The sequence below is a fragment of the Ictalurus punctatus genome, unplaced genomic scaffold (assembly GCF_001660625.3).
Source record: "Ictalurus punctatus breed USDA103 unplaced genomic scaffold, Coco_2.0 Super-Scaffold_100046, whole genome shotgun sequence".
Classification (NCBI taxonomy): Eukaryota; Metazoa; Chordata; class Actinopteri; order Siluriformes; family Ictaluridae; genus Ictalurus; species Ictalurus punctatus.
The window spans coordinates 4,085,743-4,109,297 of NW_026521087.1; the positions used below are offsets into that span (position 1 = coordinate 4,085,743).

The 23,555-nt window shown below is 40.7% G+C and overlaps 1 protein-coding gene across 1 annotated transcript in view; it reads left to right on the forward strand.

The window, feature by feature from the left end:
- The first annotated feature begins 7,149 nt into the window (after positions 1-7,149).
- The window catches only part of LOC128630125 (plexin-C1-like), a 32,375-nt gene continuing 15,969 nt past the window's right edge, over positions 7,150-23,555 (forward strand). The window contains exons 1-10 of the mRNA XM_053678704.1: positions 7,150-8,326; positions 10,006-10,134; positions 10,580-10,714; positions 11,022-11,122; positions 14,147-14,255; positions 14,357-14,510; positions 14,647-14,752; positions 14,924-15,017; positions 20,957-20,995; positions 23,360-23,490. Coding sequence (XP_053534679.1) covers positions 7,406-8,326; positions 10,006-10,134; positions 10,580-10,714; positions 11,022-11,122; positions 14,147-14,255; positions 14,357-14,510; positions 14,647-14,752; positions 14,924-15,017; positions 20,957-20,995; positions 23,360-23,490 — 1,919 coding nt within the window. The 5' untranslated portion in view covers positions 7,150-7,405. The remainder of the gene's footprint in view (positions 8,327-10,005; positions 10,135-10,579; positions 10,715-11,021; positions 11,123-14,146; positions 14,256-14,356; positions 14,511-14,646; positions 14,753-14,923; positions 15,018-20,956; positions 20,996-23,359; positions 23,491-23,555) is intronic.

Consider the following 23,555-nt stretch of genomic DNA (forward strand, 5'->3'; position numbering starts at 1 on the left):
TTTGTTGCCAGCCGTTTAGACATTAATGGCTGTGTGTTGAGTTATTTTGAGGGGACAGCAAATTTACACTGTTACACAAGCTGTACACTCACTAATTTACATTGTAGCAAAGTGTCATTTCTTCAGTGTTGTCATATGAAAAGATCCATCCATCCATCCATCTTCAACCGCTTACACCTTTTCAGGGTCACGGGGAACCTGGAGCCTATCCCAGGGAGCATCAGGCACAAGGCGGGGAACACCCTGGACAGGGTGCCAGTCCATCACAGGGCACACAATCACACACACATTCACACACCATGGACACTTTAGACACGCCAATCAGCCTACCATGCATGTCTTTGGACTGGGGGAGGAAACCAGAGTACCTGGAGGAAACCCTTGCAGAACGGGGAGAACATGCAAACTCCGCACACACAAAGCCACGGGAATCGAACCCAGACCCTGGCGGTGTGAGGCGAACGTGCTAAAGTCGAAGTGGGGGTGTGAGGTGAAGTGTTTCGTCGCCGCAAGATTGCCGAGGGTGTTCTAGGGGTTTCCCAAGTAACGGGATCCCATCTTGCCGTCAGGAAAAGCCACGGGTGCAGCCAGGGTGCGGGGTCTTCGCTTGCGTTGGGATTGTCTGTAAAACACACAGCAAAGGTTATCGCATGCACACTGAGAGCCTCCTCTCCCTTGTGAGTGTAGTATCGCCCTTTTTATACTCTCCCGTCGCCTGCTTGATGGTGGAATTTTTCCGTGCCGCCCGCCATTCAGCAGCCGTGTGTATGTCGGCGGCCCCGTCCCGCCGCCACGCGTTTTCCGGCTGTCCAGAGCACTGGTGGTGCTGAAGCGGAGCTGTCTCCTCAGCACCCCAGCGGCAGTCGCAGGAGGAGCGATCTTTGTTTCTTGTGCGTCGGCCGCAGTATATAGTCCAGCAATCGCCTAAAATCACTAAATCGCCTAAATTCATGGTACAAAATATGTTATGGTCTGATTATTCTAATTATGCAAGATATATTCATACCATTATTTCAAAAGGTATGTTTAATGCAAAAAAGCACATCAATAAAAGAACACCATACCCGTGGTGAAGCTTGGTGGTGGCACCATCATGCTTTATGGATTTTCTTCAGCCAGAACTGGGGCTTTTATCAGGGTGGAAGGAATCATGAATAGCTACAAATACGGGGTGATTTTAGTGCAAAAAAATTCAGTCATCTGCATTGTATTTCAGATTCCCCCAAAAAGAGATTCTTACTTGCAATATAATCTCACTTATATGCTTGCCTTACGAACTTTAGCTAATGCTCAGTAATGAGTACCCCTTCTTACCTTATCAGGCAGAGTCCGGGACCTCTTGGCTCAGAACCTTCTGTGTAGGAAGCCGGTCTTGTGGAGCAGGAAGAAAATAATAAAAGAAAGAAAGAGAAAATTGCCTATGACTCAATCAGGAGTTGTTACTAGTTATTTGAAGTGTATTCAAATCACCCACGATGAGGCTTTGGTTTATTGGTTCAAAATAACAATATTTAACATAGGCGTCTCATCACTCGAATGATGGTGCGTACATAAGCGTCTCATCACTCTGTTGATAATTGAGAGTAAATACATTTACATAAGTATGTAGTATATAGGATATAGGAACATACAGATACTTTCACAGAAGCATCTCATCACTGGGATGATAAATGCCTAAGTTAGGCATACATGAAGACATAAAAACATGAGCGTCTCATCACAAGAATGATAGATGCATAAGTTAGGCAAACATCACATACAAAGACGGAAGTGGCCTCATCACAAGGAAGATAAATGCATTATGTTAGGCACACTTAAAGACAGACAGACAGACAGACATGACAGGTTTACAGCCCCTTAGGGCTTGAGTGGCACAAGAGCAAAACCACGGCATAAATTTTCACCTCGCAAGTTCCATTCAGCTATATATACTCTTCAGACAGCCATTAAAACAGGAAGTAGTCTCCTAATATGGGTATGAGAGCTAAGTCACTTATTCAACAGTCATATTATTCAGAGCCTGAATGGTATCTTATACACAGAGTGTATGTTTATTTCTCTTCTTATATTATATAACATATATCTAGCTTGATCAACATGGTGTAGGCAGAAACTCATTTGATTAAGAGCTTTATGCAGCTGTTGTTTTAATATTCTTATCTGTTCATGCGTCCATTCGCTGGATTCAATCTCACTGTCCACTTGTTGGGGAGATATTCCAGAGAGCCGAGGCCCATATCTCTCGGCAAGCTGCCGTGAGGGGAGACCAGGTTTCGGAAATGTTTGTGTAGTGCTCCTCTTGAACTCCCGGTAGAGTGTAGGATGCTTTTGGGTACAGTAGGTTTGCCGGTAGTGCCGCTTTCTCTCTGAGCTCCTTTTCTCCTTATCCTCTCTCAATTTTTCTGCTTTCTCGTTCCATACCTTTTTGTATGATTAATGCATTTTAGATTATACAGCATAATTAAACAGCATATACACATCACAATTAAACAGCATACATTTGTACCACAGAATCATTTATTCAATCTTTCCTTGTGCCTTTATGGTGACCTTAGGGAATAGCCATGATCATGTTCAATTATTTAAATATTCTTCTACGAATCCCTGATTGGCCTCGAGTTCCTCAGATAGTAGTTGCAGAGATTCCATTACTGCTTGTAAGCTGAAGATTAAAATGAATTTCACCTTTCAGCACAACAATGACCCAAAGCATACATCCAAATCAAGGAATGGCTTAACCAAAAGATTAAGTGTTATTGAATAGCCTAGCCAGAGCCCAGACCTGAATACAACTGGAAATCTTTGAGGTGACCTGAAGAGGGTTGTGCACATGAGATGCCCTCATAATTTGACAAGAGTTAGAATGCTTTTGCAAAGAAGAATGGCTCAATTTAAAAGTCAAGACGTCCCAAACTGACTCTTACCCAAAAAGATTAAATGCCATGATAAAAATCTAAAGGTGCTTCAATTAAGTATTAGTTTACAGGTGTGCACGGCTACGCAACCAGGATATTGTACATTTTTAAAAAATATATATACTATACCTAAATGATTGCTTTTCACTTTAATTAATAGGTTAAAATTTCACAATAAAGGTAGAAAATGATCTGAATGATTCATCATGGTTTCTTTTTTTTTTTTTTTACATCACACAACCTGCCATTTTAACAGGGGTGTGTAGACTTTATATCCACTTTAGCTGGCTAGCTTGTTGCTAACAATGGATGAAGGCATAAAGGCATCTATGGTTTTCCCCACTTTGTAGCGCTATCACATGGAGGTAGAACACTATGTAATTCTGAGCTCTGACTTCCCACTTAGGAGGTAAGTCAAAAACATTAGCATTAGCTCTTGTCATTTATCAAGAAGGTACTCTGGACTTCAGTTCCCATCAGCCACTGCACTCTACTACATCAATGTCACATAACCACCTGCACCTAAATCACGTTTTTGTTAACGAGCATGCTTATATATAGCCACTGTTTGCACTGCTTCCTTGTCTTATGTTTGCCTTATGTTACCGTTGTCCGTGTTACTGTGTTTTGGTTCTGTTAGCCTATGTTTAGTCCTTGCCACAGTGTTTTGGATTAGTCATAGTATCTTTTGTGTTTTGTTGGTTTATTTAATAAAACGTTTAAAATCTGCGATTTCCTCCACAACCATCTTTGAGACATGACAGCTCTGAATTAACACTGAGACAGAGGCATGGGTTGACACTAAAGCAGCAGTCACATTTCTTCAGAAACCACTGCAAATATGGGTGGCAACCGTATCTATCATATGCCAATGTTAAAATATACCATCTGTTCCTGTATGCAGTGTCACCACATTCCAGGCAACTTCTCTTTTGATGTTGATTTTCTACAGTTGTGCTCATAAATTTATATACCCCTGTCAGAATCTGCAAAATATTAAATGTTTTTAAATAAGCGAGATCATTAAATTGCATTTATTTTTTTATTTATTGCTGCCCTGAATAAGTGTTTTCACATAACAGATCTTTACATATAGTCCACTAGACACAACTGAATTTGCACAAATGAACCAGTTCAAAAGTTTATATGATTTTGAGTTCCATCTTTTCACACTGAGGACAACTGAGGGACTCGTACACAACTATTACAAAAGGTGAAAACATTCACTGATGAAGGCAGCACGATGAATTAAGAGACAGAGGGGTGTAAACTTTTGAACAGGATGAACAGTGTAAATTATTATTGTTTTCTCTTCTGGGAAACATAAATATCTTAGGCCTATGTAGCTTCTGAAGGGCAGCACTAAATATAATATAATATAAAATAAGATCTTTAAACAAAATAATAATTTAAACCAATCATCCTGTTCAAAATTTTACACCCCAAAAGTTTACAGGTCTTCAACAAATAAATTAATGTTTGTTAATTTACTTTGATATTTTGAGTCCCTTAAATATATTAGTTGTATATAATATACATTAGTTGTTAAAACACACTTTTAACAATTAAATGTCGAACATATTATATTGAGTAATCTAGACAAAGCTTTTAAGCCATGTGCATTTTTGGAATTCTAATGAGCTTATTCTTACTTAAAAAGGTCAACATTAGATTTGGTTGATGCAATTTGGGGGAAACACATTTTGGAGGCGGAGTTTGTGAATCAAGTGATCATGGCTGTATTTTGATGCTGCAATTTTGAAGAGTTTGAGGCCTTTTGGAACTTTCGAAACACTGCACGAGGCAGTTCTCATACCATACATGTCTGAGGTCTATCATGTGGGTGATTGGAGGGCGCGAAGGATACAGTCAGTACATTTACATGGACAACAATAATCCGATATTAAGACGATACTCTGATTAAGAAACTAGGATGTAAACAGCGATTATTGATGACCTTAACCCGACTAAAGTCATACTCGAAGTAAACACAAATGGAATTAAGACGTGTGGAGTATTCCTATTTTAGTCGCATTATTGAAGTGCATTATAGATATGTATACACCTTAATCACAATATTAACATTGTGTGGGAATTTTCATGACAAGACACGTACACACACAGCAGTGCTCAACCATTTGTCAACAAAGAAGAGAGCACGGCTGCGTCTGTAACCGAGTATTTACCTGCTACTTTATATAATAGGTGCAATACATGTATTTTCACTACTATAGAGTAGGTAAGTACGTGATTTCGGACGCAACCCACGGCTTCAAGCAGTCGTCTATTTGCATGTACAGCACGACAAATAATTAACCGCACTCTAAGCTTTCATAAAATTAAAAACGAAACACCCAAAACTGTATACGGTACCGATCAGGAGAGGGGTACAAAAGAAAATCAAAAACATTATACATAACATAGAACACCATAAAGGCCAATGAACAACGAAGACGAACTGTATGTCAATATGTGAAATTCTGGAGGGAACATCAGACGGCGTGGTGTGCGGATGTAATGACGTGTGTCGTTAATCTATCTATTTTCTATAACATGTAAAATGGGAACATGAAAGGAATATTCTAAAAGCGACTCATGTGAACACCTTAATCACAATATTGTCTTATTCAGAATAAGGTCAATAATTAGATTGCTATTGTCCATGTAAACGTAGGCAGTGATGCATCCTTCAAAATTCGCCAAATGAAGGCCACGACACAAAGGATCCATGGATCCTTCAAATTGAGGCATCCTTCGATGGTGCTTGACGACGTGGCAGCTGAGATATACAGCCTTACTAGGACGCAGCCTTCAGTGTGAGAAAAAACTTTCTTCACATGAACTTGCATTTCCGGTCTCAAGCATTGGCATACATATGAATGGAAGTGAATGGAACGAAAAGTGAGACACAGGCTAACACTAAGGCGGAGACACGGGCTTCTTTGTGCGTTTTTTTTAAATTCTTTTTTCATAGCAGTTCTGCACTTGCATCCTGTCACCCTGGGTTCCGTTATGACAGACCTCTGACAAAGTCAGCGCCACCTATCGTGCAGGCATGAATTAGCTGAAGGCTAATGTGTGGGCTAATAACACGCTCAGTGTGAAAGGGCGTTAACGCTGAGGAGGAGACCGACGTAAAAGTGGGGAGAAACACTTCAAAAGGCGATTTCTTCTGAAAGGAGATCAGAAAGAATCTGTGTGTTAATACTTTGCCACACTGTGACAGTGTGTGTTTTAATGTGTCAGGTCCACTACACAGAGAATAGATGTGTTTCACAGCTTTAAAAAAATGTATTATATAGATATATTCCAATTACAGTAACTTACTCCTATTAGTTACTGTGATCAATTGATAAAAATAATTTACTGTAATTAATAAGTTCGTCACAGAAATCACCCACGATGCGATGCATATTGCAGTTAAATAGTGTATAATTATATATACAGTAATTTACTGGCCATTTTTACAGTTGTTTACCATACAAACTACAGTAAGGGTTAACAGTGTGTATTGAGTGTTAGAAATGAGAGTGCTGAAGTTCAGAATTAAGTCAATATTAGAGAGTGAAGTAGCTAGAAAAATGTGAAGATCAAGAGAATTGCAGAATGAAGAGGTGCTAATGGATGATAAGATGCACTGTTTCAGTAAGGGAACATCACTGAATTTGTGATCAATGTCCAGGCCACTAGTGCAGAGTGTATGCCCATGAATATGATCAGGGAAGTTCACATATTGATGCAAATCAAAACACTACTGTACAGGCACAGGCTGGTGTGGAGAATCCATATGAACATTTAGATCCTCAAACTGGAGAATTATTACAACAGACGGTTCAAGCTATAGTGTGATTAGTTCATTAAACTCAGAGAAAAAGATTTGTAAGGACTTGGGTGGTGGATATATCAGAATAATTAAAACTGGATCAGTGCAAACAGTGGCGGCTCGTCCACAGGGGCAGTGGTGCAGAGTCCCACCATTTATACCAGGTGTTCATCAAATGTTAATATTCATAAAGTCCTCATTCACAACTCCATACAGACAAAAAGAGAGCATTTCCACTGCAAATTATTCAGTTTATCTGCTATTCTAATATACCTGAATTCACCCAGTCCCCTTTGTGTGTGAATAACACCACTGGGGCGCAGCACTAAACCATGAACAATCCCGTTTTAATCTAAAAGTTTCATATCAGTGAAAAAATAAATCTAAATTACCTGATGGTACTGAAGGTGCCGAAGTTGATCAGTGAACAACAATGCGGTCAGATAACCATCTTTATCTAGCCTATAAATAAAAAAGCGATTGACACATTACAGCTGTGCATTTTAACAGCTGTGCAGCTTTCAGCTGGTGACAGGATGTGTTGCAAACATTCTTTACGCGGAAGCCGTCACTTTTATTCACTTTCAGTGAGCAGACACAGGCTCCAGACTTCATCTGTCTAAAAGGCTGAAGGCTCCGGGATTCAGCCCCCACGTGTACGGACACCATGAGGACGCTTTTACTCGGGATATTTATTCTCTTTAAAGGAGCAATTTGCATGTCTGAGTACAACTTTAACGAGGTGATCAGACACTTTGCTGTGGGAAACGGTAAGGTGTTTGTTGTTACCGACTCTCAGCTCCACCAAATGCGGCACGATCTCGAAGTAGAGAAGATTAAAGTCATATCAAGCACCACGGACCAGAACGCAGTGAACATCTTGTTGCCTTTCGAGGCGAACGGAACTCTGATCACATGCGGCACTTTGAACTGCGGACACTGCGAGGTCCTGGATATAAATGATATAACACGAACTATCTACAGGGAGAACACCTTGCCGGTTGGACCGCTTGTGAACGAATCATCCGTTGCGTTCCTTGTCGATTATCCAGGCGACAGTAATGGCACATACATGTTGGTGGGGAGAGAGAATAATGATGAAAAGAAAATGTGTACCGATGCCGGTGTGGTATTGTACAACACTCTCTACACTCAGTATGGTGATATTTTTTCTAAATCAGGCTCTGCTACAACTGAAGCCTACATTAAGATTCCTGGTGTTGAGTGGGTAGATGGTTTCCAGGTATCTTCACAGTTTCAGTCCTACCTCTTCGCCAACATTAATTTAACCAGCAAAATAAAAAAAGTGGTTTTCTTTAAGATGGATAACAACCAGAAAAAAACAGAAATGACGAGATCTCTGAAAGTTGCAACTTTACGCTGCTGTGATGACCAACTTCGCCAGAAACTTGTGTCCTCTGCCTTTATCTCGTCGGAGTCTTCTCTTTTATGGATGGGAATATTCACTGCAGAGCGTCCAGACCACCCTGAGAACACTGTGTTGGCTATTTACAACATTACTGCCAGCAGACCAGTGAATCCTCCTGAAGAAATCAGATGCAGTCCAGACTGTCCCAGATCAAGACAGGTTTGAAACACTTAGATAGTTGCTCTAAAACTTAAAACATTTTAACGTAGACCTATTTATAATCTCCATGCAAGCAACATATATATGTTATATAGGTTATATATGTTATTACCAGGGTTGGGAGGGTTACTTTAAAAATGTATTTCATAACACTTACAAATTACTTCATAAAAAATGTCATCAGTAACTTAATCCAAGTATCACAATATGAAAGTAATGTAATCTGATTATTTTTGGATTACTTCAAGGCCACATATGTAAATAAAGTCAAGTGAAAAACAATATGATCTAAAATACTTTTATTTGAGCTTAAAACATGTTCAATGTTTGAATTGTTTTAAATAAATAAATTAATAAAAGATTATTGTCCCTGATGCGGGCCACGTCTTCGTTTTCAGAAGTCTTTGTTTTGGTCTGTTTACACTGAAACCCGGAGTTTTCAAACTAAAACGTTTCCAAAAGTCTCCGTTTGAGCGCCGGAGTGTAGACACGCAACCATAACAATTATGCGTTTTAAAAATAAAAAGCACTGGTGTAAACAGGGACTAAGTCCCGCCTTCTTGCACACTGATTGGTCGATTATAAAAGACTTGCGCACTGATTGGTTGATTATAAAAGCCCTGCACACCGCTTGGTCAATTATAAAATACTTGCACACCGATTGGTTGATTATAAAAGACTTGCACACTGATCTGGCAGATTCCTGCGTCTCAACCATTATCCTACTCTCAGAGTGAAGGTGAAGCACTGTTGTGTACAGTGTTAAACAATTGCTTGACAATAACAACAAATGAAGCTGTCTTCAGTGTCTACACACCCATGACCATATAAGGTCATCTTAATTTCATGTAATCACATTACTCGTATCACATGGCCATTCAAATGTGTACATGGTGGTAGAATGTTCACTCATGGCATCTGATATTTTATTTTCTTCCATGGACATTCAAAAGAATTTAGGAAATTATATATATTTATGTGATGCTAATAGTGTGTCTTTTTTTCAGTGTATTAAAATCAGCATTCATAGTAACTCTGTTTTGAATGCTATTAAAACACGGGGTGGGGGGGGTTGTAGGGGAGAAAAAAAAAAAGTGTCCTCTTTTTGAAAAATCAGAATTTGGTCACCCTAACTTTTGTGATGTAATGTTACTGGCATCAGGGATAGTGATCTTTTATTTATTTATTTATTTATTTTCTTAAAACTAATCCAAACACTGAACATGTTTTTAAGCTCTAAATAAAAGTATTTTAGATCAAATTGTTTTCTCTTGACTTTATTTGCATATGTGGCCTTGAAGTAATCCAAAAATAATCAGATTACATTACTTTCATATTGTGATACTTGGATTACATTACTGATGACATTATTATGAAGTAATTTGTAAGTGTAATGGAATACATTTTTAAAGTAACCCTCCCAACTCCGTATATATTGTGTTATGTCAAAAGATTAATTTCTTTGGTTTTAAATGAAAAAAAAAATCCTGATAGCATTCCTTAAAAACATTTTTTTAATAAAATGTGCCTGTAATCTGATTAATTTGTTTTCTGACATAACTGTAACGGATTACAGTTACCATTTTTTTTTTGTATCCTGATTACGTAATGCCGTTACATGTACTCCGTTACTCCCCAAGCCTGGTTTCTACTGATAACCATTTGTCTTGTTCCTGTAGAATAACGAGCCTGTTGTAGATCCCCTTGCTGTGGTATTCAAACACAATTCAATGACATCTGTGGCAGCGAAAATTAAAGGGTCTTGGACTGTGCTGTACATCGGAACTGCAAATGGCCAACTGATAAAGGTCTGATTCTCTCTCTCTCGCTCTCGCGCTCTCTCTCTCTCTCGCTCTCTCTCTCTCTATTTCATGTTAAATGGTACACCCAAACCCTGTACACACAGTCAGCCAGACAACACTTGCAGACTATTATTGTGCGAGCACATGTATTAGATATGTTTTTGAAGATTGAAGACAATGCAAAAAGAATGTTTCTTATGTTATGTACAACAACAGTATATTTATAAACACAGTGAAGACAGCACACTTTTTCTTTTTCTTCATGTATTTTTATTATTATTAATTCTAATACAAGTTTGCCTATGTCTACATCTATCTACTATGATATGTACACACTTTTCCTCTCTATATGAGAAGCTGGTAAATAAATCTTTACAGTGGCTGTGAAGGCCATGCATTGTGTTGAAACTCCACATAATGATTCCAAGCCTTGTTTTGTGTCATATGACAGCTTGTACTGGACACAGATTACAGGTCTGGCTGTGCAAAAGTACTATACAGATCTGATGATGACAGGATGGTGTTTCCCAGAATGTACTTTGACCCAGTGGATCATAATTACATCTACATAGCTTTGAGAAATCAGGTGAGTTTTAGCTGGTCTGAAGTTAAAGCTGTGCCTGCACACATGGATTTTTAGGATGAAATTGAGACAAGTGACCAACTCTATTCATTATTTATGCCAAATGATTTAAGAGGCAGTGCTCAAAGTTAAGAATCAGCCAGTTCACTTCAGCAGTTTAAACAAATGGTTAACTCCTAATAGCAATAAGACAAATAATAGCAATTAATGCCATAGCTTAATAGTGTTTGTGTGTGTGTGTGTGTGTGTGTGTGTGTGTGTGTGTGTGTGTGTGTGTGTGTGTGTGTGTGTGTGTGTGTGTATGTTGTAGATTAAACGTGTTGCAGTGACTCAGTGTGGTATGTATGGCACTTTAAGAGACTGCATTGGCAGCATGGACCCTTTCTGTGGATGGTGTGGGGTCACAAAAAGGTAACCTTCTAACCAACTCTTTTACATCTCTCACTAATGAAATGTTTATGTTCATTTTTCAGTTTAATATTCAGTTCATTAACTCTTCCAACAACCAGTGCTTTTTTTTTTTTAGCTTTCTTTCATCAGTTAGCTCTTACTGCCTTATATGCTCGTGCATCACCAACCTGATGCAGTGTAATTGTCTGTAGTAACAGCACATATCTTACAGACTGAAATACACTCACTGTCCACTTTATTAGGAACATCTGTACATTCATGCAGTTATTACACAAACTGCGCAGTTCATTTTTAAAATTATTTACAGCATATATTATGTGCTGTACAAGATTTCAAACACTCCATAAGCAATAAACAGAACGAGTCACTTCATTTTGTTGCTGTCGTATTTCTTAGCTACTTCCTGGTGCTTTTTTAATTAGCACAACAGACACCAGAAAATTGTTCTCACCAGCATGGAACTACACATTGCAGCTATGGTAACCATGCAACCAAACAGTGGAAAAGAGGCTGTTTTTCTGTCTGTTTGAGGGGTTATTTCTCTCATTAATGATCAGTGGAGTGAGATGGACAACTGGGGAGATACACTACATACACTGCCTAGGCAGGATGGCCCCTTACTTGAATATTAATAGTAATCATTCTTACTCATCTAATGTTTGCTGTGTGTCATGTAATGGGGATAGAGATGGATGCAAGTGCACTTTAAGTTTTTATTAAAGAGACAGGCAGACAATTCCAAATACATACATCAATCCAACCATCTATCTTCTATACCGCTTATCCTACTGGGTCGCAGGGAACCTGGAGAATATCCCAGGGAGCATCAGACACAAGGCAGGGTACACCATGGATAGGTTGCCAATCCATCGCAGGGCACAATCACATACACATTCACACACCCATGCATACACTACAGACACTTTGGACATGCCAATCAGCCTACCATGCATGTTTTTGGACTGGGCAGGAAACCGGAGTACCCAGAGGAAATCCCTGCAGCACGGGGAGAACATGCACACACACACACAGGGCTGTGTTTTTGGAATTGAACCCCCAGCCCAGGAGGTGTGAGGGGAATGTGCTAACCAGGTCTCTACAGTAACAATTATTTTTACGGTTGAAGTTCAGGGTTTTTTTTTAGAGATGCTAATGTTAATGTGCTACAATATAACACACAAGTAGGCATGAGAGAACTTGAGCTGGTCAATTATGACAGAATTTAAGAACATAGCGTGAGCCATGACAAATTCATTTACCTTCTATAAACTAAATTGAATATTTTCAGTTAATTTTACAGTTAATTTGCTGTATGCAAAAAAACAACAACCATTAACCTGTTTCATCTTGTAAACAAATACAAAAAACCTCAGTGTTCACTCTTTGAAGTCTGCTCCTCTTAAATATATTTAAAGCTACACTATTAGACATTTTCCACTGTCATGGTTCTGGGCTGGAGTCAGTTCTCGAACCGCTCTGTGTATATTGTGTATATATCTGAATAATCTCATATAGGATGTGATTGGATGAGTTAATTTACCCGTCAGATGCAAAGCGCTTTAGGTTAATGGTGTTCATTAGGGATGCATCAATCAGGATTTTTTACAGCCGATACCGATCAAGATGCCAATCTTTTTTCGTTTAATCAGGAGGTCATAAACAGTTAAATGTAAGCTCTCTGCTCATGGTCACTGTTATTTGAATTAAAATAATAGCAATGAGAAATACTGTTGGGTAATTGATAAATAAACAAGCATAAAATATTTATTTTTAAATATCTTAAACAATAAAGAGACCTAATTAAAAGTAACTAACACAAATATGAAGGCTAATAGCCTTCTAAGGAAATAGCTTACTAAGCTTAATGTCAAACTGATATTAAATGCAACCCATAGTAATTAAACATTTCATTTGTCATTTTATTTATATTTTATGAATTAATTATAATATCTATTTTTTATATTAACTGATTTATTTATAACTAAGCACATTTTCTGTCTTCAGATTTTATTATTTTTTGTTCATCAGTTGTTCCTTTTAGATTGGTCCCCCAGTAAATTGTTGCCATGTGTGCTGATAATATTGTGTCAATAAAAGATGGCGGTTTATGAGATCAGCAAGTTGAGAGAAGCAAATGATGTTCAGTGTTACTCTTGTCATCATAATGGCTTATTTGCAGTATTTGCACACTTGTTCGTTTGACTGAGGTGATGAAAAGCAGTCTGAAAATTGTTGCATGGTGTAGATGCATTTTGGAGTTGTAGTTTTTATTCTGATTTTATTATTCAACTTCAAACAGGTCACTTGCAATGTCTATATATTTTTCCACAGACGCACAAAATTGCAAATGCTACTGAAATGGTCGCACTGTAGAGCCCTGCTAACCACTAATCTACTGTGCACGCCAATTCCAAATCGAAAGGCAAAAACATAATCAAAAAGCAAGTGAGGAGTCAAACTGGCAAAAGGGCATAAACAGGGCTTAGACAAAAATCGAGAAATACGAGGACAAAACAGGACAAAATCCCTTTAACGAGGAACAAGGATCAAAGGCTCGGTATGGGTCTGGTGAAAAACACACAGAAACACACAATACTTTGCACTGAACAAAGAAACATGAGGGGTTTAAATGATAAATGTAACCAAAGGTGGAAACAATAACAGCTGAGACATTAGGGAGGAACCAATGCATAACAAGGGCGGAGACAGGACAGAAACAAACAAAAAAACCCACAATTGTCAAAAGTAAACAAAATCACTGTTGACCCGGAACTGCATGCTGTTGCGCTTCGGGCAGTTCATACTCGACACATGCTCTGGCACACAGCGTGAGGGGAAATCCGTCACACTGTGAGAGAAAACATACTGTGGGTTCTGATATATATATTCCTTCAGAACATGACCAGACTTCTCAAACCACTTGCTTATTCGTGTTATCCACAGGTTTTAGTGGTTATGTGTTCAACAAAGCAGCCCTCTGACATTAGGCATTTCTTTTTGTCCCCTCATTTTTGATCACTCTAGATGCTGTTTGCAGAAGGAGTGTACAGCACCATCTTGGATCTCCATTGCTAAAGATTCTTTTCAGAAAGAGCTGATTTCCTTTCAGGTTATTTCTTTGATCCCTGGAGAGGTAAATGTTATTGAATGAAATAGGAAAAAACTCTTATTTTTTTATGGAAATGTACAGTATTTGTTTCTTTTTTAATGTTATTAATTGTTGTCCACTCTCAGATCAATCTGACTGTATACCTGCACCTGGAGGCCACAGGAAGTCTTCCTTTAACATGTACATTCAAGGCAGGAAGTGTGGATCTGTGTACTAGCCCAGTTGCACACTTTCCCAGCTGCTCCTGCAATTTCCTTGAAAAGCACCTGTCTTCAGATAGTCAGTATTTTCACAGTATTCTTTAGAATTGTGTGGGTCATATCACATTTTATAGGCTAAGTAAAAAAAAAAACTTTTTTTTTTTTAAATGAATTGATTTTGCCCAACAATATGTAACTCTGCTCTACTTCTCCAGGACTCAAAGTCACAGTGACAGTCAATATTAGTGATCAGATCTTCACAGACAGCCTGACACTGAGGAGCTGCCCAAATATCACAGAGAATACACAATCAGATGCTCAGTAAGAAGATCCATTACTAAAACCAAATATCTGTAACCAACCATCTGTCACTTTAACATGTTATTGGCCTATATAATAGATATTTGATGACACCGTATATATCATATTCTGGATGACACCAAGAGTCATGGTATGGAGTCTGGTATAGTTTAATGTCTATTTAATATTTAGGTGCACAGCCTGTGTCTCAGCTAGGTGTTATTGGAACAACAGTGGCATGAAGTGTACCTGGACTCCTAAATCTGCACCTTATGTACACATACAGGTGAGTCTGAGTAATGTACTCAGCTACATACAGCATACAAGTGAGACATGACACACGTCTCACTAATTTCTATATTACTTTTGGTTACTTCAGTTGAGCTTTTGCTAACTTTATTTTTAACACATGCAATTTTTTTTATTAGAGAATTGTTTGCTCCCATTTGTGAATTTCTTACACCACTATTTCCGCAATCATTGGTTTCATCAGTCTAGTTTGTTCTGTATAGTTCCTTTCCTGTTTCATTGGGAAGTTTTCATATGTATTCAGTGATTCTGTTTCTGGGTTGGTTGTTCTGTCTTTTTTATACTGATCTTGGGTTTCAGAAGTACCTCAATAATCAGATTTATTAGCTCCATGGATTTTATGTTTTAATTTCGTATGTAGAATACAGTGCTGTGAAAAAGTATTTACCCCATCCTGATTTCTTCTGTTTTTGTGTATTTCTCACACTAAATACTTTTAGATCTTCAAACGAAATCATACATAAAACAAAGGCAACCTGAGAAAGCACACAATACAGTTCCCTCTCAAAGGGAACTTCGACATTGCGTTTAGCATAACACTATGGGGAGCGCCTGTCGCGCGACCGGCATCTGAAGCTTGTGTAAAATCATGCCTATTTATAGGCCTGCCATGATCAGGTGACGTGGTAATTAAGTGATATAAATATGGCACCTGTGAACCTCGCCATCAGCCTTTATTATCTTCAGCAAAGACTGCATGTCAGTTGTCTGTGTAAAGAAACAAAAAGACGCTTCATTTAATTGCTATCTTTTCTCAAAATCTCAGAACTTTTCTATCCCTTTAAAAAAAAAGAGAAGAAAAAAGGAATGAACGAGAGAGAAAAATATGAGTAAGAGAATTCAGGAATTGTGTTACGGCTTGCTCCCGTTTCATCACGGGGAATGGTGCACACTTTCTGGGTGAAGTGTCTAGCGATGTAGCATGCGATGGCAGCCTCGAGAGGCTGCGCATGGTAATGTCTACATTAAGCAGCTCGGCTCACGACTCGCGCTCTTATAGGTGGAACCCGAAGCGAGTTGGGTTTCAGAGCCTCGTGATCTGGGCCAGCCGCTGCCGAGGCAGCTAGCCATCTCAGGTTCGCGGGATCTCTTATGGATCTAGAAGAGGAGCCGGAGACGAGCGCTGCTCTATCTCTTGCTCTGTCTTCCGGGTTCGGTTCTCCGCTGGATTTTGGAGCTCACGTCGCGACTCCTCCTTCCGCTATGGAAAGCCAAAAGGGGGAGAAAAAATACACACCCAATAATAATAGTAATAATTCCTCTCTGACTCCGAGGAACCAGAAGGATGTGCTAAAAACTGAGAGCAGAGTATAAAGAGCTGTTTGAAGTGATTACTAAGGCTGGATGAGCCTTTTTCTCCCCAATGAAAGTAAATCCCTCACACTGCAGAAACTCCCCTTTCTTCCAGAAGTGCATGACAAAATATCAGGCTTCTGGGGGAAAACCACGTATAAGCCGTATTTATAATCCCACGATGTTGGATTATTCAGCCATTGTGGGGAATGAACAGCATGTCTATTTAGCTATGCTGAAGGTGGAGGAGGTGCTTGCGAGCTACCTTTCTCCATCAATGGCAGGTAATTATGGGGGCTGGCTTTGCCATCCAAGCCACCGTGTAAGGCCACAGTGGCATTGGTGGGCAAGGCCTATGCAGTAGTAGTCTTGCTTGAGGGTCACTGCAGACAATGACAGTGTTGCAGGCCTACCAAGCAGACCTGCTGAGTGAGCTCGACATATGGCGGCATTCAGCCAGTTCCTTCCCTGTTGTCTCGAGTTCACCTGGGCATCCAAGAGTGGAGCCCGGGCCAGCACTAGTGCGAGGGAGACCCAGAAGGCGAGTATGGCAGCCCGCCAACTCCCGCAGACAACAAGGGGAACCGGGCAGCCACAGTCGTGGCCTGCCACTAGGCCTGATCTGAGAATGGTCATAAAGGCCAAGCAGGCAAAGAAGAGCGGTCCTGAGGGGCCGTGGAGGGACGTATCAGGGGACATGAGGTTGTTAGGGCAGTTAGCCCTCAGTGCTACTGTAGGGCCTCCTCTAGCCAAGACGGTCCCAAGTTTTCAGTGTTCTGTGGTCAGCAAGCTGTCACAGCGCAACTAAAATCTGATGCTTTCTCTCCAATAGAATGTGGACTAGTTAACGTCACTAAAAGACCATCTGGCAGCATGGAAACTACTGCAAAATGTGTCTCCATGGGTTCTGTCTACTGTAGAAAAGGTTTCCTGGGTCCATTTTATAGCTCGCCCCCCCCCCCCCCCCCCCCCCCCCGGTTCAGAGGTGTGCTCACCACAGTAGTCAGCACAGACCAGAGCCCGACGCAAGCACAGGAAGTAAGATCCCTCTTGGACAATGGGGCCATAGAACATGTACCCCATTCCCTGAGGGAGGGAGGTTTTTACAGCCGTTATTTCCTGGTCCTCAAAAAATAGGAGTATGCGGCCAGTTTTAGATCTGCGTCATCTGAACTGTACTCTTCAGACATACAGGTTCAAGATGCTGACGCCCAAACTTAACATTCCACAGATTCAGTTTGAGGACTGGTTTGTGACGATAGAGCTAAAAGGTGCATATTTCCACATAGAAATATTGCTATCTTTATCCCCTCGCACCTTCACAAAGTGCATGGATGTCACTCTGGCTCCACTGTGACTCCAGGGCATCTGTGTACTAAACTACCTGGACGACTGGTTAATTCTAGCACAATCCAGGGAACTGGCGGTTAAACATCGAGATGTTGTTCTCGCCCACATGAAGAGCTTGGGGCTTGGGTGGAACCTCAGAAAAATATGCTTTCCCCAGTGCAGTGGACAACTTTTCTGGGGTTTATAAGGATTCTACTATGATGAGGGCATTTCTATCCCCAACATGCGTAGGGTCAATCCTATCAACATTGAGCAAGATAAAGCTGGATCTTGGGAGACTATTGGTGCTTATGGGCCTATTGCACAGGAGACCGTTCAGTGGTGGCTGAGAAGTTGGGGGTTTTGTCCAAGGTTGAGTGTCCCCGGATTCTAGCCTTCGGTCACACTCTAGGGATGTCTCCTTAGTGCAAGAAGGTAATGACAGACACCTCCCTCACGGGCTGGAGCGCAGTCTTAGAGCTGTCCAGCTCACGGTCTCTGGTGCTGCCCTCATCTGGAGCGGCATATAAATTGCCTAGAAATGTGGGCCATATTTCTATAACTGAAATTCCTTCTTCCTCAATTGAGAGGTCACCATGTGTTTACAGACAACACACCGGTCTCATATATTGACCACCGGGGAGGATTATGTCCGTGCCCCCTGTTCAGGCAGGCGCAACTAATTGTTCTCTGGGCAGAAGGAAAGTTTGTCAGTGAGTGCAATGTACATTCTAGGAATATGGGGGCACACATCCTGTTGAGGCAGGGGAATTGGTGGCGAAGTTTGGCCAAGCGGGACTGCATGTGTTCGCCTCTGAGGAGACAACACACGGCCCGCTGTGGTTCACCCTCACTCCTCCTGCACAGTTAGGGCTGGACGCCATGGTGCACATTTGGCCAAGGTCACATCTGTACGCCCCCCCCCCCCCCCCCCATCGCTCTGATCCCACAAGTTCTAGCCCTGCTAGATGGCACTCCTTGGGAGATTCCCATCCACAGGGATCCACTGTAGACCCAGTGAACTGTGCAATAGCTACAGTCCTGGAGTTCTAACAAGAACATTTCTCAGTTGGGTGGGCTCCTTCTACAATCAGGGTTTACATGGCCGCATTTCGGCCAGCCATGCCCCTGTTGATGGAACCTCTGTGGGGCAACATCCTCTAACTTCGAGGTTCATGCATGGTGTCAGGCGGCTGAGGCCCATCTGCAGGCCAGGCATACCTTCCTGGGACCTTTCTGTGGTCCTGGAAGGTCCGTCAGGGGCCCCATTTGAGCCCTTAGAGTCAGCGTCTTAGAAGCTTCTGACTCTAAAGGTAGCTCTTTTGCTGGCCCTGACATCTCTCAAGCGAGTAGGTGATCTACAAGCTCTCTCTGTTGCCCCTTCCTGCCTTGACTTTGCCCCTGGATTAGCCAAGGCCTTACTGTATCCTATGCCGGATTATATTCCTAAAGTGCCTAGATTGGCTGCCCACCCTGTGGTGTTGCAGGCTTTCTGCCCTCCTCCATTCCCCACACTGGAACAAGAGAGAATGCACCTGCTGTGTCCAGTAAGGGTTTTCTGTACTTACGTCCACCGCTCGGCCAGTGGTGTAAGTTGGAGCAGCTGTTGGTCTGCTTTGGTGTAATAACTTGAAATCTGCAAAAATAAATCAGACATGCGAACTCATGGCAAATAACTCAGAAACTCACAAGTTAATAATATGTTTATGGCCCAATCAGGACCACTGGGCTATAGAAATATGGCCATTTAAAAAACAAAGCGAAACAAAAAAACCTTGCCAATCACTCCTGGACCCTTAGGCAAAGGCAAATAATTCACCTTCTCTTCATGCAGCATAACATCAATCAGCCATAACATTAAAACCACTGACAGATGAAGTGAGTAACATTGATTTTCTCATTGCAATGGCATCTGTCAAAGGGTGATGTATATTAGGCAGCAAGTTAACAGTCGGTTCTCGAAGTTAATATGTTGGAAGCAGGAAAAATGGCCAATCGTAAGGATCTGAGTGACTTTGATCAAGGCCAAATTGTGATGGCCAAATGACTGGGTCAGTGCATCTCCAAAGCGACAGGTCTTTGAGGTGTTCCTGGTGTGCAGTGGTTAGTACCTACCAAAAATGGTCCAAGGAAGGACAACTGGAGAAACAGTGACAGGATCATGGGCGGCCAAGGCTCATTGATCTGCATGGGGAGCGAAGGCTAACTCGTTTGTTTCAGTCCCACAGAAGAGCTCCTGTAGCCCAACTTGCTGAAAAAGGTCATGCTGGCTGTGATAGAAAGTTGTGAGAACACACAGTGCACCACAGCTTGCTGTGTATGGGGCTGCATAGCTGCAGACCGGTCAGAGTGTCCATACTGACCCCTGTCCACTGCCAAAAGCACCTACAATGGGCACGTGAGCATCAGAACTGGACCATGGAGCAATGGAATAAGGTGGTCTGGTCTGATGAATCACATTTTATTTTATATCATATGGATGACCAGGTTCATGTGCGTTCTGCTGGGAAACCTTGGGTCCTGGCATTCATGTAGATGTTACTTTGACACAGACCAAGCAACGGTATTCCATAATTGCAGTGGCTTCTTTCAGCAGGATAATGTGTGCTGAAAAACTGCAAAATTTGTTCAGGAATGGTTTGAGGACCATGAAAGAGTCCAAGGTGTAGACTTGGCCTCCAAAGTCCACGGTTCTCAGTCTGATCAAGCATCTGTGGGATTTACTGTACAAACAAGTCTAATCCATGTAAGCCCCATCTTGCAACTTACAGGACTTAAAGTATCTGTTGCTAACGTCTTGTGACAGATACCACAGCACACCTTTAGAGGTCTTGTAGAGTCCATGCCTTGATGGGTCAGAGCTATTTTGGTGGCACAAGGGGGACCTACACAATATTAGGCAACTGGTTTTAATGTTATGGCTGATCTCTGTATATTGGCAGCACACTAGGCTCCTATTTCAATGATGTATATAAATTTCACTTTCTCATTTAAATGAAGTCAACCTATTAGTCTGTTTTTATTTTTCCAGTCTTAATATATTTATTTAACATTTGGGCTTAAGTTGCCAACTCTGAATATGGTTGATAATTAGTTTAAAAATTATACACCTGTATTTGAAGACGTTCCAAATGAAGTAATGTTTCTTCTTCTTCTACCTTTTTTCAGTTAATCATGACGTATTTTAACACAATGTTCTGTTTTAAAAATGTAATTTGGCATTTGGAGTTTGAATTGGATAAGTATAATAATGAAACGATTAAACATTAAAATGCGTTTCCATCCCCTATGCAGGACATATGCAAGCAGTATTCCTCTGAGAAAAACAACATGGTGAGTGATATATGGATCTGATCGCACAGCATTAACAGAAAGAAGATTTCTGTTAGGGAAGTTAAGAGGTGTGAAAGAGGAATTGGATTTCTGTTCATCAGACCTTTTAAATATTTATTTTATTTCTAAATGAATAGCCAGCCTACTTTCAAAAACATTTTTACTTTTGGAAAGGAACACAATATCTTGATTTATGCCTTTAGTATTTAATAGTTTTTGAATATTTTAATTCAAATTTGATATTGATCAGCATGGCTTTTTGCAGTGTCATGTGTTTTCCATTCATACACTGGATATAAACAATTTACACACCCCTGTTAAAATGGCAAGATAAATGATGTCAGAACTTTCTCCACCCTCAATGTGAAATTACAACATATAATAATAAAGTGAAAAACAATCAGAAACATTTTAGGGGAAAATAGGAAAAATTACAAACCAATAACTTGGTTGCATAAGTGTGCACACCCCTAAATGAATATTATTTTATTACACTCAGTCTTTTGGGTCTATCAGTGTGGTACATCTTGACTTCTAGATCCATCAGATTGTGAGGGCTTTTCTCTGTGCACAGCCCACTTCAGGTCACCCCACAGATTTCTAGTTGGATTCAGGTCTGGGGTCTGGCTAGGTCATTCAAAAACTTTATTTTCTGTTGGTTAAGCCATTCTTTTGTTGATTTGGATGTATCCTTTGGGTCATTGTCGTAGTGAAAGGTAAAATTCCTTTTCATCTTCAGATTACAAGCAGACACCTGAAGGTTTTGCACTATAATTGACTGGTATTTGTAGCTATTCTTGATTCCCTCCATCTTGATAAAAGCCCCAGGTCTGGTGGGAAAAACAGCCCTAATGTCAAATAATGTGGCTGTAAATGGCATACCAATTAATGTCTTTTTGCTCTTAATACCACGGGAGAATCCAAGAAACTCAGCCAAGACCTCAAAAAAACAACTGAAGGTACCACAAACATCTGTAAAAACAATGGTATGCAAATATACAATCTTAGGACCGCACTGACATTGCATTAAGTAAAAAGGCACAAATTAACTCCCATGAATTAATGAAGTTTGGTCCCAAAGTTTCAACTGAACCCCAAAACAACAACAAAGGATCTGGTGAAGGAGTTGGGGCATCAGGTGTCACGATTCCCCCATGAAGCAGCGTGCTCGAAGCGCGAATGCGCGAGCACCTGCTTTTCCGCTGTTGACCGTAGGGACATTGGGACACGTGGGTTTTGTTTATGTCTGTCATGTCTCCTCCCTGTTCCGTCATTGGCTGGGAAGTCACGTGTGTCCGGATTACCCTCAGCTGTTAGCAGTTGCGAGGGTAATCATGTCCGCATATATACCGCGCGCTTCCCAGCACACAACGCGGAAGATTAAGTAGTACGTAATACGAAATACGAAGTGAATGTTTAACGTTAGTGTAGTTCGTGTCATAGTCATAGTCATAGTCAGAGTCAGAGTCATAGTCATAGTCATAGTCAGAGTCATAGTCAGAGTCATAGTCAGAGTCATAGTCATAGTCAGAGTCAGTTCGTGCTGGATATCCGCTTCCAGTTAATCATCATAGTTTGTTTCTTGTTTTGGTTATCGACCTAGATTCCTGCCTAACCCCGTGTATACCTGTTTGCCAATCGCCTGACCTCTTGCCTGTTTATGAATTACGTTTTGGATCACATTTTGGATTTGTCTGCCTGTCTGTCTTCAAAATAAACACTGTTCACCCTGCGCTTGCATCCGCCTTATCTCTGCTCCATCACGATTTGTGACAGAATCTTCCGCCGAAACATGGATGCAGCAGGAGGACTAGAGAGAAGGCACGACACAACAACTAGGAAAATCGTAGGACAATACCGCATACTGGCTGCATTTTTCATCCGTGCAATTTCCCCAAAGGTACGCCATTGAGTTGCCGCCAGAGACAGCGGGATTGGGGAGCTACCCGCTGGAGTTTCGCTTCAGCTGCCAGGAGTATTTCTGCAGTTTGGCAGTTCCCAAGCCTACTAAGAGAGAGTGGATCAGGTTCCTGGTGTCCAGGTTTTGCGGCCCGGCCCGCTGAAATAAATATGTATCTTATCTATTATTTAGAGATTTCCTCCTATGGAAATAAAGTGATGCCCCAACTCACTGAACACAGGAAATATACAGTAACAGGAAATGTGGAGATGTGAAAAATTGAATTTGAGTGTGTAATCTTTTGGCCTCAACTGTATGTACACAGTAACTACACATCATGGTCTTCTCAATCAACTCACAATCACTTAAATCTACATCAAATGCACAATGTTTTGTCAAATTAAGTAATTAATTTTAGTGTTGATATGACAGTATCAAATGGTTTATGTCTTTATCCCCATTAGCCAGAGATCCTAGCTCTGTGGCCTAATGAAGTCTCCTTTCATGGCAAAAACAATGCAGTGATTAAGGGGAAAAATCTGGAGCTGGTTGAGAGAATTCGCTTCCAAGGTTTTATGGACTGCAGTTTAAAGGAGTGAGTGTTACTGAATGTCTATGTGCTTGGGTTCATGTGTTTGTAGACAGATTTGATTTGTTCTG